Here is an 18,050-nt window from a genome sequence, read left to right on the forward strand (position 1 = left end):
AATCAAGCCTCGGAAAATTTAAGAAAACTGAAATCGTATCAAGCATCTTTTCTGACCACAATGCCATGAGATTGGAAATCAATTACAGGAAAAAAACTGTAAAAAACACAAATACAGGGATTTCCTGGTGGCGCAGTGGTTAAGAATCTGCCTGCCAATGCAGGGGACACGGGTTCGAGCCCTGGTCCAGGAAGATCCCACATGCCGTGGAGCAATTAAGCCCGTGTGCCACAACTACTGAGCCTGTGCTCTAGAGCCCGTGAGCCACAACTACTGAGCCCTCGTGCCACAACTACTGAAGCCTGCCCGTGCTCCGCAATAAGAGAAGCCACCACAATGAGAAGCCCGCACACTGCAACGAAGAGTAGCCCCTGCTCACTGCAACTAGAGAAAGCCTGCACACAGCAACAAAGACCCAATGCAGACCAAAAAAAAAAAAAAAAACCCACAAATACATGGAGGCTATACAGTGCACTACTAAACAACCAAGAGATCACAGAAGAAATCAAAGAAGAAATAAAAAAATACCTAGAAACAAATGACAATGAAAACACAACAACCCAAAACCTATGGGATGCAGCAAAAGCAGTTCTAAAAGGGAAGTTTATAGCCAACTCAATCTCACCTCAAGAAACAAGAGAAATCGCAAATAAACAATCTAACCCTACACCTAAAGCAACTAGAGAAAGAAGAACAAAGAAAACCCAAAGTCAGTAGAAGGAAAGAAATCATAAAGATCAGAGCAGAAATAAATAAAATAGAAACGAAGAAAACAATAGCAAAGATCAATAAAACTAAAAGCTGGTTCTTTGAGAAGATAAGCAAAATGGATAAACCCTTAGCCAGACTCATCAAGAAAAAAAGGGAGAGGACATAAATCAATAAAATTAGAAATGAAAAAGGAGAAATCACAACCGACACTGCAGAAATACAAAGGATTATAAGAGACTACTACAAACAACTATATGCCAATAAAATGGACAACTACGAAGAAATGGACAAATTCTTGGAAAGGTGCAATTTTCCAAGACTGAACCAGGAAGAATTAGAAAATATAAACAGACTTATCACAAGCAATGAAATTGAAACTGTAATTTTTTTTTGTTGTTTATTTATTTATTTTTTCTTATTAGTCATCCATTTTATACACATCAGTGTATACATGTCAATCCCAATCTCCCAATTGAAACTGTAATTAAAAATCTTCCAACAAACAAAAGTCCAGGACCAGATGCCTTCACAGGCAAATTCTATCAAACATTTAGAGAAGAGCTAACACCGATCCTTCTCAAACTCTTCCAAAAAATTGCAGAGGGAGGAACACTCCCAAATCCATTCTACGAAGCCACCATCACCCTGATACCAAGACCAGAAAAAGATATCACAAAAAAAGAAAATTGGAGACCAATATCACTGATGAACAGAGATGCAAAATTCCTGAACAAAATACTAGCAAACAGAATCCAACAACATATCAAATGGATCATACACCATGATCGAGTGGGATTTATCCCAGGGATGCAAGGATTCTTCAATATACGCAAATCAATGTGATACACCACATTAACAAATGAAGGAATAAAAACCATATGATCATCTCAATAGATGCAGAAAAAGCTTTTGACAAAATTCAACACCCATTTATGATAAAAACTCTCCAGAAAATGGGCATAGAGGGAACCTACCTCAACATAATAAAGCCCTTATATGACAAATCCACAGCAAACATCATACTCAATGGTGAAAAACTGAAAGCATTTCCACTAAGATCAGGAACTAGACAAGGGTGCCCACTCTCGCCACTCTTACTCAACATAGTTTTGGAAATCCTAGCCACAGCAATCATAGAAGAAAAAGAAATAAAAGGAATACAGATTGGAAAAGAAGAAGTAAAACTGTCACTATTTGCAGATGACATGATACTATACATAGAAAATCCTAAAGATGCCACCAGAAAACTACTAGAACTAATCAATGAATTTGGTAAGGTTGCAGGATACAAAATTAATGCACAGAAATCTCTTGCATTCCTATACACTAACAACAAAAAATCAGAAAGAGAAATTAAGGAAACAATCCCATTTACCATCACAACAAAAAGAATAAAATACCTAGGAATAAACCTATCTAAGGAGGTGAAAGACGTGTAGTCAGAAAACTATAAAACACTGATGAAAGAAATCAAAGATGACATAAACAGATGAAGAGATATACAATGTTCCTGGATTGGAAGACTCAATATTGTGGAAATGACTATACTACCCAAAGCAACCTACAGATTCAATGCAATCCCTATCAAATTACCAGTGGCATTCTTCACAGAATTAGAAAAAAAATTTTACAATTCATATGGAAACACACAAGACCCCGAATAGCTAAAGCAATCTTGAGAAAGAAAAATGGAGCTGGAGGAATCAGGCTCCCCAACTTCAAACTATACTACAAAGCTACAGTATTCAAGACAGTATGAACCGGTTTGCAGGGCAGAAATAGAGACACAGATATAGAGAACAAACGTATGTACACCAAGGGGGGAAAGTGGCGGGTGTGGTGGTGGTGGTGGTGTGATGAATTGGGAGACTGGGATTGACATATATACACTAATATGTATAAAATGGATAACTAATAAGAATCTGCTGTATAAAAAAATTAAAAAAAAAGTATGGTACAGGCACGAAAACAGAAATATAGATCAATGGTACAAGATAGAAAGCCCAGAGATAAACCCACGCACATATGGCCACCTAATTTACGACAAAGGAGGCAAGAACATACAATGGAGAAAAGACAGCCTCTTCGATAACTGGTGCTGGGAAAACTGGACAGCTACATGTAAAAGAATGAATTTAGAACACTACCTAACACCATACACAAAAATAAACTCAAAATGGATTAAAGACCTAAATGTTAGACCAGACACTATAAAACTTTTAGAGGAAAACATAGGAAAAACACTCTTTGACATAAACCACAGCAAGGTCTTTTTTGACCCACCTCCTAGAGTAATGCAAATAAAAACAAAAATAAACAAATGGGACCTAATGAAACTTAAAAGCTTTTGCACAGCAAAGGAAACCATAAACAAGATGAAAAGACAACCCTCAGAATGGCAGAAAATATGTGCAAATGAAACAACGGACAAAGGATTAATCTCCAAAATATACAAACAGCTCATGGAGCTCAATATCAAAAAAACAAACAATCCAATTAAAAAATGGGTGGAAGACCTAAATAGACATTTCACCAAAGAAGACATACAGATGGCCAAGAGGCACATGAAAAGATGCTCAACATCACTAATTATTAGAGAAATGCAAATCAAAACTACAATGAGGTATCACCTCACAACGGTCAGAACGGCCAGCATCAAAAAAACCTACAAACAATAAATGCTGGAAAGGGTGTGGTAAAAAGGGAACCCTCCTGCACTGTTGGTGGGAATGTAAATTGATACAACCACTATGGCGAACAGTATGGAGGTTTTTTAAAAAACTAAAAATAGAACTACCATATGACCCAGCAATCCCACTACTGGGCATATACCCTAAGAAAACCATAATTCAAAAAAAGACATGTACCACAATGTTCGTTGCAGCACTATTTACAATAGCCAGGATGTGGAAGCAACCTAAATGTGCATCGACAGATGAATGGATAAAGAAGATGTGGCACATATATACAATGGAATATTACCCAGCCATAAAAAGAAATGAAACTGAGTTATTTGTAGTGAGGTGGATGGACCTAGAGTCTGTCATACAGAGTGAAGTAAGTCAGAAAGAGAAAAACAAATACCGTATGCTAACGCATATATACGGAATCTAAAAAAAAATGGTACTAATGAACCTAGTGGCAGGGCAGGAATAAAGACGTAGACATAAAGAATGGACTTGAGGACACGGGGTGGAGGGGGAAGCTGGGGCGAAGTGAGAGTAGCATCGACTTATATACACTACCGAATGTAAAATAGCTAGTGGGAAGCAGTTAGTTGCATAGCACAGGGAGATCATCTCAGTTTTGCAATGACCTAGAGGGGCGGGATAGGGAGGGTGGGAGGGAGGCTCAAGAGGGTGGGGACATGGGGATGTATGTGTGCATGTGGCTGATTCACTTTGTTGTGCGACAGAGGCTAGTGCAGTATTGTCAAGCAGCTATACTCCAATAAAGATATATTAAAAAAATAATTTAAAAGAATGCCATACGATAGTGACGTCCACATCATTCTATATGTAAACTCACAATAATACCATCTGTTTTAGAGAAAAACAAGCTATGTCTAATATCCAATCTGAGGTTGAGAATATAGCAGCAGTACTCAAAAACTGAAAATCATTTTACCTATTCTTCTACCGCATGATAATACAACATTTTTCTTAGTGTTTTATACCGTACAACAGTGCTTTAACTTACATGATCTTATTTAGATATAATTAGGATTCTTGGATTTTTCAGTTTACTCTTAAGTTCATCAAACAAAGAAGCTCTTGCTTTATTTCTTTTACTTAAACTAGCCTGGAGACAGAAACAAGCAAATCAAAGTCTCACTAGGAATTGTCTTCCATTCACAACTGCATCACTTGCTCCTGTTTATTCCCTACAAATAACTCAGTCTAGTTTTGTTCAATTGAACACACATATGAACTAGGAAAAAAGAGGAAAGACCTGGAAAGCTGCAATCATTGTAGTACTACTTCCTGTTGTAGAACCAGCCAGTCGCTTCCAATCTTCCATTTTAGGATATTTCCCTTCCAAGTTCTGACCAAAGATAGAATAACTTCTCCTGTTTCATCATTCCTAGAAAATTCTCTTAAATCACTTAAAACAACTTTCCTTTGTTTATTCAGTTTACATTCTTCAAAAGCCATTTACATTTCCTGTACCCCACCTCTTCTTCATGCCTTCAGGTACTGCTGTAAAAAGACTGATCTCGGTACAAACACTCTTATCTTTCTGTAAAGATCAATCCTCCAGTCTTAAATAGTTCTTGTGGTTTTTCAAAGGTGCTCTTCATTTGAAGAACCATTTTGTGCTGCCCCCAGAGGCTCTCACAATAATTGAGATTAAAAGGGCTTGGTCTCCCTTCCCCTAATTCTATGCACACTTCCACCTCCCTACCACCCAAATAAATGCCTATTTTTATTCTCTACAATACTTCCTGTCAGCAAAACTCCTAGTCTCTTGCAGTTTTTTCTTCCATCTTGCTCTCTCTTTGAAAAACTTGAAATTATTTTAACTAAAAGCTACTTTTGATTATTGCGTTTCTCAAAGACAGCACAACTGTTCAAGTCTAAAACAGCACTGAATCTATGCCCTAGCTATATATATAGCTGTCAGTCTGGGAATAAAAGCCATAGGAATTTTTTTAAAAATCATTTTTCTTAACCTTGAACATTATCATAAATGAATTCCAGCTTTTAAAAATTATAAATATATATCTGGTTTCAGACACCTCAAGAGCACTAATGGCATAGCCTTGAGTTTTATCACACCAACATTTCTATGGGACAGTTGCTCCAGTCATTTGGTTGACAGCACAGCCAGAATTATTGTTCAAGGCTGTTAACACAACTTTTTATATCAAGCTGGTTATCACATGACTGCTGAGAAAACCACAGCCTTCTGGGCAAAGCACAGCCTGTTGGCCTGACTAGGTCACAGAAACCTCACAGAACAGCAAGCTACTGCCTCTACTGGCTGTTACAGCAGGACGTACCTCTTCGTAATTTTTCGCCTCCACTCCATGCTTCATGTCTAGGATCACGAGTTGGTCAGGTATCCGCCCTGTTCCTGAGAAAGAAATCAAAGGATTCATTGTGCGGAATATTTAAAATTCCGGGAAATCACCCACCCACCCTCCCTCTCCCTAAGCCCTACCCTCTCAATAGAGGGAAACAGCGGCAACTCCTCCCCCTACTCAGCTGCAGAAAATTCCTGGCTCCGGCTAAAAATCACAAGCATTCCAGACAAAGCCTCTATCTGTGTGGGGTGCCAGAAAGTGAGAAGAACATGCTGCTGGCAAACATCTCTGAGGGAGCAGGACACAAGATACTGCAGCTGGTACTACAGAGGAACAGAACAGGGGAAGAGAAAACACACAGGCTCACTGGATTAGGAAATAAAAGTCACAACAGCATACAACTGAGTGGCCTATAGACCAATAGGTAGTGGGCACCAACTTAGGCTGAAAAGGCACATTTCCACATCTGAAAAGGTTGACCTGTGAAATTTTGAGAGAAGGATTACTGGGTATATGCTAAGCTTGAATTTACTTAATACAAATATGAGTACTGAAAAGTACACAGGATTTGTCTACTATTCCACTTATTTCAAACATTTTGGTCAATGTAAGGCCATTTCGATAGGTAAATAAAGTGTTATGGGACTATTCCCACAAAGCCTTTAGAAGAGCCCAAGAAGAAACTTAACAGTAAGAGTAAAATTCTCAGGGATACTTCTTACAAACAGAAAAGTCTATTTGGGATAGTAGGACCAACAGAGCAATGTTCATATTAGAAAAGATAATCTGACTCAGCTTGATCAAAAGGAATTCTATTCTTAAATCATCCAAGTAGGAGAAAGGGAAAGATTCAAAAGAGGCCCAGAAAACTGCTCAGTCTCAATCTCCTGGAATTCACCTGATTACTTGTATAATTAAAAACTGCCTGCATGAAATAAGGAGTTTTGGGAAATACTGCCAGTTAAGCATCGTGGTTCCTGAGACCATAAGCCATAGAGAATGGTACTGTACCCTGAGAAACACTGGAGATTTTCTGAAATGTCAATTCAAAAACTACTCATTGAGAACTCACAAGGTGCTAGAACCGTGCTGGAGATTGCAATCTCTGCCTTCAAATAATTCTATGGGCATCTAAGACATAAATATGCATACCAGCTACAGTGAAAATGCAAAGCATATAAAACTTTAAGGAAAAAACAAAAATGGTTCAGGCAATCCCAGCTATGGAGCAAAGGTTAGAAGAGGGAAGAGATTAGTTGTGGACAGACTTCACTTGAGAGGTAGCACCTGACGGCAGACAAAGTATCTGGACAGAAGGGAACACATGAACAAAGACTCAGCTATTGAAAGGATTGTGGCATGTTTAAAAGACAGTAAAGAAGTTCTTTTGGATAGACTAGAAAGATCAATTTGAAAGCAATAAAATAAGACTGAATAGGTAGGATCAAGAAACTAAGCCAAGGACTTCCCTGGTGGCGCAGTGGTTAAGCATCCGCCTGCCAATGCAGGGGACACCGGTTCGAGCCCTGGTCCGGGAAGATCCCACATGCCGCGGAGCAACTAAGCCCGTGAACCCCAACTACTGAAGCCCGCGTGCCTAGAGCCCGTGCTCCGCAACAAAGAGAAGCCACCACAATGAGAAGCCTGCACACGCAACAAAGGGCAGCCCCCGCCTGCTGCAACTAGAGAAAGCCCGCATGCAGCAATGGAAACCCAACGCAGCCAAAAATAAATAAATAAATACATACATTTATTTAAAAAAAAGAAAAAGAAAAAGAAAGAAACTAAGCCAAGTCACAGATACCTTCTGAGCATTAAACCAATTAGGTTTCCAAAACAAAAGAAAGCAAAACAAAAAGTGACCCCCAGAGAGGTCTCTTCTCCCAAATCCAATGTGCAATCCTGCTCACAGCACTGCCCATAAGAGATTCAATGCAAATATTTGTTTCTCCTTCCTCACTTAAAAAGCTGTGAAATCCAAGCAGCTCACAGCTCCGCCTGGTCCGAATGATCAAGATATTCTCTTCCTAACAGACTCTTCCTACTATCTCTGTTTGCCACAGCACAGCTTTAGCATTATTCAAACACGAATGAAACCACAAAACCACAGACCATCTGAGTCCAGACCATACAATTTCTTGCACAGAACAGCCAGCCTATCCCCTTAGCTGACATCATGACCATAAAGGGTCTCCTTTGTAAAAAGACCCTTTGAAATTTCTCTCTGCATTTGCCTGACAAATAGACAATCTTTTAAAAGGTGCTCCAAAGACTACAAGGTATCAGGTCTTCATAACAGAATAAACAGCTGAATAAACACAAATGAAACTAGAAATTGAGTGCTGGCTATAACGTGTGTGTGTACACATACATTTATACATATATACACACACATTTTTGAACTAGTTCCTAGGCATTTACATGCACAGCATCAGCATATAAGAAATTCAGAACAAAAGATAATCTCTGCCTTCAAAGAGTTCAAAATTGGGAATGTAAGATATACACATGAGACATTTAAACAACACAAGGCTGTGTGTGTGAGAGATATATATATTCAAATACTTAAATAAACAATCCAATCAGTAAGTGATGCACTATTCAGAGGAAGCCACACTGACCTCCTTGCTGTTTCTGAGACATGCTCAGCATCTTAAGGTGTTTGCTTTTTCTCCAAAGCCCTCATTACCATCTGACTTTTTAAAAAAAATAATAAATAAATAAATAAATAAATCTATTTATTTACGGCTGCACTGGGTCTTCGTTGCTGCACGCGGGCTTTTCTCTAGTTGAGGCAAGCAAGGGCTACTCTTTGTTGTGGTGCACAGGCTTCTCTTATTGCAGAGCATGTGCTCTAGGTGCACAGGCTTCAGTAGTTGTGGCTCGCGGGCTCTAGAGCGCAGGCTCAGTAGTTGTGGCACGGGGGCTTAGTTGCTCCGCGGCATGTGGGAGCTTCCTGGACCAGGGCTCGAACCTGTGTCTCCCGGATTGGCAGGTGGATTCTTAACCACTGCACCACCAGGGAAGCCCCCATTTGACTTATATCTGTCTATTGTCTGCTTGCTCCAATGAAAATGTAAGCTCCACTGAGAACAGAGACTTCTGTTTTAGTCACTGCTATATCCCCAACACCTAGAACAGTGATGGATGAATCAATCAACTGATTGAGACATCAAGCAGACTAGAACGGCTGAGGGATGCATTCTAAAAGAACTAAAGGTAGGGACTTCCCTTTGGTCCAGTGGGTAAGACTCCACGCTCCCAGTGCAGGGGGCCCGGGTTCGATCCCTGGTAGGGGAACTAGGTCCCACATGCATGCCTCAACTAAGAGTCTGCATGCTGCAACTAAGAAGTCTGCATGCCACAACTAAACACGCCGCAACAAAGATCCCGCGTGGGGCAACTAAGACTTGGCACAGCCGAAACAAACAAATAAATAAATATTAAAAAAGAAAAACAAAAAAACCCCAAAACTAAAGGTAAACCTATGTTCATATGGGAAGAGAGCATTCCAACAAATGAATAAATGTGACATGTTTAGAAGGCACAGCAAACCAGAATGACTGGGGCCTGATGGGCAGAGGAAGATAAGGTTGGATGGAGCAAGAGTATAAAGACTATTAAAAGCCATGATGCCTAAAATCCCTTCTAGCTTGAAAATTTCATGATTCTGTGTTTCATTCTATAGAACAGGAATATTACTGCCACTACAAAGAAGGGAAAGCTTTTGAAAAAGGACTGACATAATGAAAGATGTGTTTTAGGAGATAAATCTGGTGGCAGTATTTGGATATATTAAAAGCAGGGATATCAGTTAGAAGGCTAATGACATAATCCATGATTTGAAAGATTAGAGTTCAGATCTGTGTGGTGGCAGATACAGGAGGTATTTTGAAAGAAGTATCAGCATAACTTGATGACAGACTGGAAAAGACAAAAGTATGTAATTTCAAATATGTGAGCCCAAGTAACTGGAAGGATGGTGTTAATACTGATGAGTGAGGGGAACTAATTTGAAAGAGTAGGTCATGAATACAGTCTTAGATGTCTGAGTTTTGAGGTAAGAATAGCACAACCATGTGGAAATGTCTAGAATACTGTTGAGACATCCTGGAACTGGCAGGGGTGGGGGCAGGGAGAAGGGTATCAGTCATGAAATCACTATTACAGTCTTTTAATTTTCTATTCTTAATCTATTATTCCATTTACTTCAGGCAAACTCCCTTAGCTTTTAGGCTAAATTGACCCACTTTAGATCTGGGGTCAATTTCTGGTTAACTGTTGAAAGCAGCTGGTTCTTTTGCTATTCCTGGGAATATGTTGGAGGTGTTGGCAAAGGTGCTTGCTTTTCTTCTAGGATCGTATGTTCTGAACATTCTATAAATGTAAAATTGCCAGGAGTCCTTTTGCTACCATACGGAGAAAGCCCGAGAATAAAGTCAAATGGAGGCAAAAAGAGGAAGCACTAAAAACAATGTAAGGCTCCAATGATACCGTTAAAACCCCAAGATACAGCCCTGCCTGAAGTCAGTACCACACTGTAGACTTCCCGGTTCAGAGAGTCACATGGTCTTTCTCTTCTTCCTCTTTAAGCCAGTTTGAGTTATGTTTTTGTGTCCTGCAGCCCCAAAGGGTCCCAAGTAATATAACAGGTATAAATGCATACAGCTTTTAGAGTCTGGTGTCCTTGAAGCTGAAGAATAGGGAGTGAAAAGGCATCTGCTTTTTCCCCAACCACTGAGCACAGAAGCCATCAGGTAATCAATCAGCCTAAAAGTTACTAAGGACTCTTGGCCTTGAGATGCACAGAAGAAGCCACAGCAAGTTATCAGGACTAGGAAATAGCAAGTGCCCTGGAGATTGAAACTGCTTCTGACGATACATTATTTGTCAGACAGACCCTACTTCTAATCCCAAAGAAAACATGTCACTAGCATATAAATGCACTATTTTCTAGCATCTATACCAAATTCAACTCTATCATTCAAGCCAAGTGTATCACAGCATTCAAGAAATGCCTACTCCTGCACATGAAGAACTCTACCAATTTGCCAACTTTCACTTATATGTGTGTGCACTCCAGCAAATGTAGTTTTCATTTCCTCTTCCTGCCCAGACCAAGAGAGAAAGTTCATGCTCTAACTTGCTTAGAAGATGATGCTTAATTCAGGGAAAATACTCTGATTTACTCACCCTTGCTCTCAAAACACACTTCAAACATGTCATAATCTTCAGTGGTAAAGGCAAATTTCCCCTTGGTTGCATCCTCCTTGGAGTACAGAATATGGCCAGCAGAATCTGTAATCTAAAAGTAAAGAGTAAGTAAGAACAGGCAGCAAATAATACTCGGGAAGAAAACTTATAGAAACTGGAGAAATGGAAAGTAACACTGTCTATAAAAGACAGTCTAGGGCTTCCCTGGTGGCGCAGTGGTTAAGAATCCGCCTGCCAATGCAGGAGACACGGGTTCGAGCCCTGGTCCGGGAAGCTCCCACATGCCACGGAGCAAATAAGCCCGTGCGCCACAACTACTGAGCCTGCGCTCTAGAGCCCGCGAGCCACAACTACTGAAGCCCGCATGCCACAACTACTGAAGCCCGCGCACCTAGAGCTCGTGCTCTGCAACAAGAGAAACCATGACAATGAGAAGCCCACGCACCACGAAGAAGAGTAGCCCCCGTTCGCCACAACCAGAGAAAGCCCGCACGCAGCAACAAAGACCCAACGCAGCCAAAAATAAATAAATAAAATAAATAAATGTATCAAAAAAAAAAAAAAAGACAGTCTGTTATGATCACTATGGTCCAACCATTCCCAAAGACAGGAATTGGATTAGAAGGTGAAACCCAAATACAGCAAATTTCACACAGTTGATATAGTTGATATAAAGTGGGTTTATTAGCAAAAGTTCACTTTACAGAACGTAGACCAGTATCATTTCCTAGAAAGGGAAAATGGAAGTGGACAATTACCGAAAGAATATACTACAAAAAGGAGAAAGATATGTAAGAACACATTTCCTGTATAAAACAAATCTTGACACGCGGGGCGGGAGTGGGGGGGTGGGTGGAGAGTGGAAATGGAGCACCTGACACAAGGAGTGAAGGAAAAGAAGGCATGCTTGGAGGAAAAATCTGGGAGAGCTATTCCTGCAGATTTTATGTGGATTATGTCAATGGCTACAAGGGGTGGGGGAAGGCAGGGGGATAAACAAGAAGTTACTCCTAAAAAAGACATCTTTGGCTTCTACAAATGATAATTCCTGTCTTCCAGGTTGTTGGCTCTAGTTTTCCAAACTTAAACCGCTCCATTCCTACAGAATGGCCTGTAAGCACAGACAAAGCGGCATATATTGGTAAGTGAACGGTCGCATATAAAGCAAGGCCTTGACACAGTAATATGACAGACTGGGTCTCAGGCTTCTTTTCTAGAGCACATGGTTGTCTTGGCAGAAGGCACATTTCATGACCTAAGACAGGAAGCTACTTGAAATGTAGAACACAAAAATAGTGGATTCATTATATTAAACTTGATGTTCTAATGCTGTTTGTAAAACAGGACTCAATTATAGATGAGATTTTAAACACAAAAATTGAGTAGTATACATATAAACCTATATATTTAAAGCACTTTAATAACACTAGTTATTTCTGAGTAGTGAGATTTCTTTATAATTTTTTTTCTACAAAGGTATGTATCACTTATGGTCAGAAATAAAGTTATTTCAGTTTTGGGAAGAAAAACATAATGAAAGAATAGTTATCACTGCTAGACAAATTTGAAATGATGGGTTAATAAAAAAGGTTTTATGGCACATCTAAATTCCCTAAGAGTAACAGCAGTAATATTAACCAAGTATCTTCTGCCATGAATGATGTTGATCATTCATTAATTTGTCAAACATTTAAGATGCCTGGATCTGCACTGGTCACTGGAGAAATAGGATGTGGAAGATGGTTCCCATCTTTGAAGGGCTTAAGAGTATAAATAGGAGAAGAATAAGAAATGAGACAACTTCACTGCAGTGTGGAGAGCACGTCTGTGCCATGGGATTATGGAGGGTCACAGAGTGTATCGTGGAGGAGGTGACACAGGAGCTGAGTCATGAAGGATGAGTTGCAATCAAGGGAAGAATAGGAGTAAAGACATTCAGGGTAGAAGAGACAGCAAATATGAAGGCTTAGGTCCAGAAAAACAAAACAGAACAAAAACATGGTATCATCATAACACTAATAGCTAATATTTATTAAGCACTTACTAAATGCTGAGTACTGTGCCAAGGGCTTTATATGCATTTTTTACTTGATCTTCACTATAACCCTACAGGTAAGAAGTATTTTTTCTCCCATGTTCCACAGGAGGAAACTGAGGCACAGAGAGGTTAAGTGGCTGGAGAGATACTAGCCAGATCATGTAGAACTACAACATCATGCTAAGGAGTTTATTGCGCACAAAGTGGAAAGGCAATGAAGAATTTGAAACCAGAGTGATGTGATTCAACTTGCAGTTTATAAAGATAAATCTGATAACACTGTGAAGACAGACTCAAGAGGGACAATACTAGAGATAAGAAGATGTGTTAGGACACTAACCCAGTACTCCAGGTTAGAGATGATGAAGACTTTGTTTATGGAGAGAAGGGGCCACATTTGAGGAATTTTAAAAATGGAGAAAAAATAAATAAATCAAAATAAATAAATAAATAAAATAAAAACGGAGAGCCCGGGGACTTCCTTGGTGATCCAGTGGGTAAGACTCTGTGCCCCTAATGCAGGGGGCCCGGGTTTGATCCCTGGTCGGGGAACTAGATCCCGCAAGCATGCCGCAACGAAGATCCCGCACACCTCGACTAAGACCCGGCGCAAGCTACATAAATAAATAAATATTTAAAAACAAACAAACAAAAAAACCGGAGAGCCCACAGGACAAGACCAAAAAGTGAATGCCCACAAAGACCAAGCAAGCAGCATAAACTGAGTCTAATGGGCCAGCACAAGTCCACGGGGTGTGGTGAACAATGTGGCAAACAGGAGACAGGCCTGTCTCAAGGGAGAAACCAATTACTACCATGGCACGCCAGCTTTTCAGACAATCTAATTCTCCAAAAGAACCTAAACATTTTAACTGCTATTTGAAATCTCCTAGTTTTTAAATCCTCACAACCAATCCCAACATTTGAAAAACTATCTCAAGGCCAAACAAAAAATGTCTATAGAACCAACTTCTGGGCCACCAATATCTGACCTCTGCATAGGACAGGAAGAAAGCTGGATAAAATCACACGAAAGAACTGTTGGGCAGCACTGAGGTGAGAGCTGAGATCAGGGACCATGGATTTCTAGTGGCCGCACCTAGCAGCCAGGATGCAGGAGCAAAGAAAAGTATTGTATGATTTAGGTCTGGGGTCTACAATTGAGTGGTCTGGAAGGATGAGGGGATAAAGGAATTACGTTATAAACTTTACCTACATAGTCTTTAATCCTCACACCAATCCCAGAGAGGCCAGTCTTATTATCCCCATTTTACTGAGGCAGAAACTTAGTAACTTGTTCATTATCACAGAGCTAATAAAATGTGTATGTAGATTTGAAGACAGGGTCTAAAACCTATGCTCTTTCCAAATTCCATGTTGCAGCCCCACAGCAGGAATGGCTGAAAGAAGTGGAATGCACAGAAGCCAAGAAAGACTAACAGAATCTGATGGATTCTTTGGGTTGGTGCAAGTCAGAGAGTCTGAGAGTCCTCTTGAGTGGGACATGGCACTGTTCAGTCTGCATTCTCCACCTTAGAGGGATTAGCAGGCGGCCACAAGGTAGAGGCCTTGAAGTCAGCAATAAATAAACAATCTGCATGGGAATATTTAGCCCTGAAAATTCCTAAAGGCCTCTTGTTCATGGGATACTTTTCCTGAATTATCAACTAAAAGAAAAAGCCAAACAAAGGACAATTCAACTTAATCAGACTTACGAGACTCGGCATAAATTTGCCCAACCAGGTTATTTCCTAGAAGAATAGCTTATGATCTCTTTGCATTCTCCTAAGATTTTAAAAGGGTTCTTCAAAAAAGATTATTTAGGCTTCCCTGGTGGCGCAGTGGTTAAGAATCTGCCTGCCAATGCAGGGGACGCGGGTTCGAGCCCTGGTCTGGGAAGATCCCACATGCCGCGGAGCAACTGGGCCCGTGAGCCACAACTACTGAGCCTGCGCATCTGGAGCCTGTGCTCCACGACAAGAGAGGCCGCAACAGTGAGAGGCCCGCGCACCGCGATGAAGAGTGGCCCCCGCTCGCCGCAACTGGAGAAAGCCCTCGCACAGAAACGAAGACCCAACACAGTCAAAAAAATAAATAAATAAAAAATAATTAAAAAAACAAAAAAAGATTATTTAAGGACAGGAGCCTCTTTAGATGACAAAGGATCCTAGGTACAGGTCAGAAAACTCTTATTAAGCAGTGGCAAAAATCCTTCATTGAGTACTTTGCAAAATGAATTAAGAAGTCTGCCATGTTCTTCTGAAAGACTCGAATACAATCCACACTTCCAACTGGTTCTCGGAAGGGGTAAAAATTGTTTAAATTGTCTTCTTCTACACTGTACTGAGGAACTACAATCATGGTAGAACCACTTGCATTGTTGGTTCTTTCTATGACATCTGAAAATATACTAAAGACGCAAATATTTTACAAGAGGCTGAAGGCAAAGCACCCACCATTGCCTATACCATTTATCAGCATGAAATTTACCTCCTGGAAAGAGTGTGTGATAATGATCACATTTCCATCAGTGTCTCCACATTTCTATACTCCCTACGACCTTCAGTTGACACAACTATATAAGGGTATCTATCCAGATATTTGGAAATCCAGACAGGCAACTTGATAATTTAACCTTCATGTTAGGCTCTTATAGACTGTTGGGGATTCTAACAGATCGCAGAATTTTTCTGAAAATCAGTAGGTTTCCCACGTAGTTCATAACTTTGCAGCTATTAAGGGGCCAAGCCACTGACCTAAAAAAAGAAAGAAAAAAATCACATGCCCTAACCCCAGCATAATTACATAAATCAGCAGGTAGCTAAAATCAGGGAATAGAAAACTGGGCAAATCTCAGTGACTAGCCAGAGCCGGCAAAGTCTAATAGGCTGAAATGATGGTTTTAAATTTCTTTAATTAAAATGTCCTGATTACAGACCACTTTAAAAGATCATCTGGTTTCTCAAAAATTGAGAGATTTTATTTTTTCTTCTTAACTTCTACTAGAGAACCACCTTGGGAATATGATGACTGCCACTTTCACCTACTATAACAGCAAACCCTTAAAGGATTCCCCCTTAACAATAAAAAACACATAAAATTTACTGTAAAGTTCTTAAACAAAGGTAATATCAAGGCATAAAATTTGCCCATATGACATCAAGGAATGGGAAGTCATAAAGATTTGTTTCTAGATAATACCTTCTGAAGAAAAGCAAACCAAAGTTCACAACTTATAAAGTAGGGAAGAAAGTGTTAACTGTATATGCACAGTAGCTGATGTCAAGAATATGTGAATACTCACACCAAAACCATCAAATAAGTGAGAATACAGGTCCACTGGGAAAACAGACTCATTTAGAATTGGATTTTCTTGGACGATTCTAGGCAGTGGCCAGAGAAAACAGGTTCTTGAGCAGTTCTTCTGCTCCTGAAGCCTGCCCCCCTTCCTTGACCACACATTCAAGATAATACCCTGCCTACTTCAAAAGGATCTTTAAGTAGCTTAGGTCCAAACACTAGGCAAATAAAGCAATAGGAATTAAGGAATAGAGTTCACCTGGAGGAAGAAACTAATAGGCACTATCAAGAACCTGAACTAAGCAAATGGTATCTGCATAATAAATCTGGCTCTCAGTTTTCTGGAAGCCAAGATTAAGAGAGAAACAAGTTGGGTTACACATCATTTGTTTTCTGATGAAAGCTCACAAATTTATCTTCAGAGATAATTTTCCTGGAACTAAACAAGAACAATTTATCAGGAAGGTTCTTGCGAAAGGACTGTGACCAATATTAGACTCTCCACTTTCAACCACGACCTTGCTAAAGACAGAAATACAATTCAGATGGATGCTTTTAGTGACCCTCCATAACAATCTGCCTGACCTAATGCAGAGGTGGGACCTGAAGGAACTGGATGAATGCTCGCGAACCCCGGGCCTCTGCTCTTTAGCACCACCACCTCTCTCCCCATCCTAGCTCCTCTTGCTGCTCAGGGAATTCTCAGCCTTACTCTAAAGTTGCAAGAAGGCTGGGACTACTTTTGGCCACTTGCTGCTACCACAAGCGTGTTTGGAAAAAAAAAAAAAGTGTCAGGAAAAGATACCTTAAAAATACTACTACCCATCCAGATCTTGGTTTCTAATACCATTCTCCAATAAAAGGGAACCAGGGCTCCTTGGAGAAATGGCTGACCCCAGGACTGGGACAAGAAATACACAAGATCAGCCTGGAGCATCTTGTAGTGCCAGAAAGTAAAGAAGCGCTCGAAAACAAAACAAGACAAAAAACAACAGGGGTTTGTCAAAGGGACACAGGAGCCAAATGAAAGAGCTCCCAACAGCCAAAGCTGTAACGATTTGAGCAACAAAATAAAGGAGTATTGGACTGTAATCCAAAATATAAAATAAACACCCAGGAATCCATAATGATATAAATGAGTAAACAAGCAAACAAACAAGCAAGCTGGGGAGAAGAGAAAAATCTCCCATGCAGAACACTCTCAGATAATTTATGTAGAAACAGCACCCTCAAGGAGGTCAAGCATAACTCCCCACTCAAGTGTGGGCTGCACATAGTGACTTCCTTCCAAAGAGCACAGCACAGAAAGGGGGGGGCGGGGGGAAGTAACTTTACAGCGGAGACACCTGACAAACACTACCTCTGCCAGATGATCAAGGTCAATATGACAGTGATAATTCATGTTGACAATATGCTCCCTTGATATATGATGAAAATGACCCTTTACCTTTGTGGTCTTCCTCCCCAAAACCCTTAATACCAGTTTCATCATGAGGAAAACATCAGATGAATCCCAATAGAGGGATATCCTACAAAATACTTGACCAGTACTCCTCAAAACTCAAACGGCTGTCAAAAACAGGGAAAATCTGAGAAACTGTCATAATCTAGAGGAGCCCAAAGAAATACGACTAAATGTAATATATCCAGGATGGGATCCTGGGACAGGAAAAAAGGACATTAGGTAAAAACTAAGGAAATCTGAATAAAGTATAGAATTTAGTTAATAATAATGTATAAATACTTGTTCATTGTGACAGA

The 18,050-nt window shown here is 40.0% G+C and overlaps 1 protein-coding gene across 1 annotated transcript in view; it reads right to left on the reverse strand.

Moving 5' to 3' along the window:
• Nucleotides 1-18,050, reverse strand: part of TMED10 (transmembrane p24 trafficking protein 10) — a 48,938-nt gene that overhangs the window by 13,963 nt on the left and 16,925 nt on the right. Inside the window, exons 2-3 of the mRNA XM_061181080.1 lie at nt 10,931-11,042; nt 5,714-5,787 (exon numbers count right to left, since the gene is read on the reverse strand). Coding sequence (XP_061037063.1) covers nt 5,714-5,787; nt 10,931-11,042 — 186 coding nt within the window. The remainder of the gene's footprint in view (nt 1-5,713; nt 5,788-10,930; nt 11,043-18,050) is intronic.

This window comes from Eubalaena glacialis, chromosome 2, assembly GCF_028564815.1.
Source record: "Eubalaena glacialis isolate mEubGla1 chromosome 2, mEubGla1.1.hap2.+ XY, whole genome shotgun sequence".
In the NCBI taxonomy this organism is placed as follows: Eukaryota; Metazoa; Chordata; class Mammalia; order Artiodactyla; family Balaenidae; genus Eubalaena; species Eubalaena glacialis.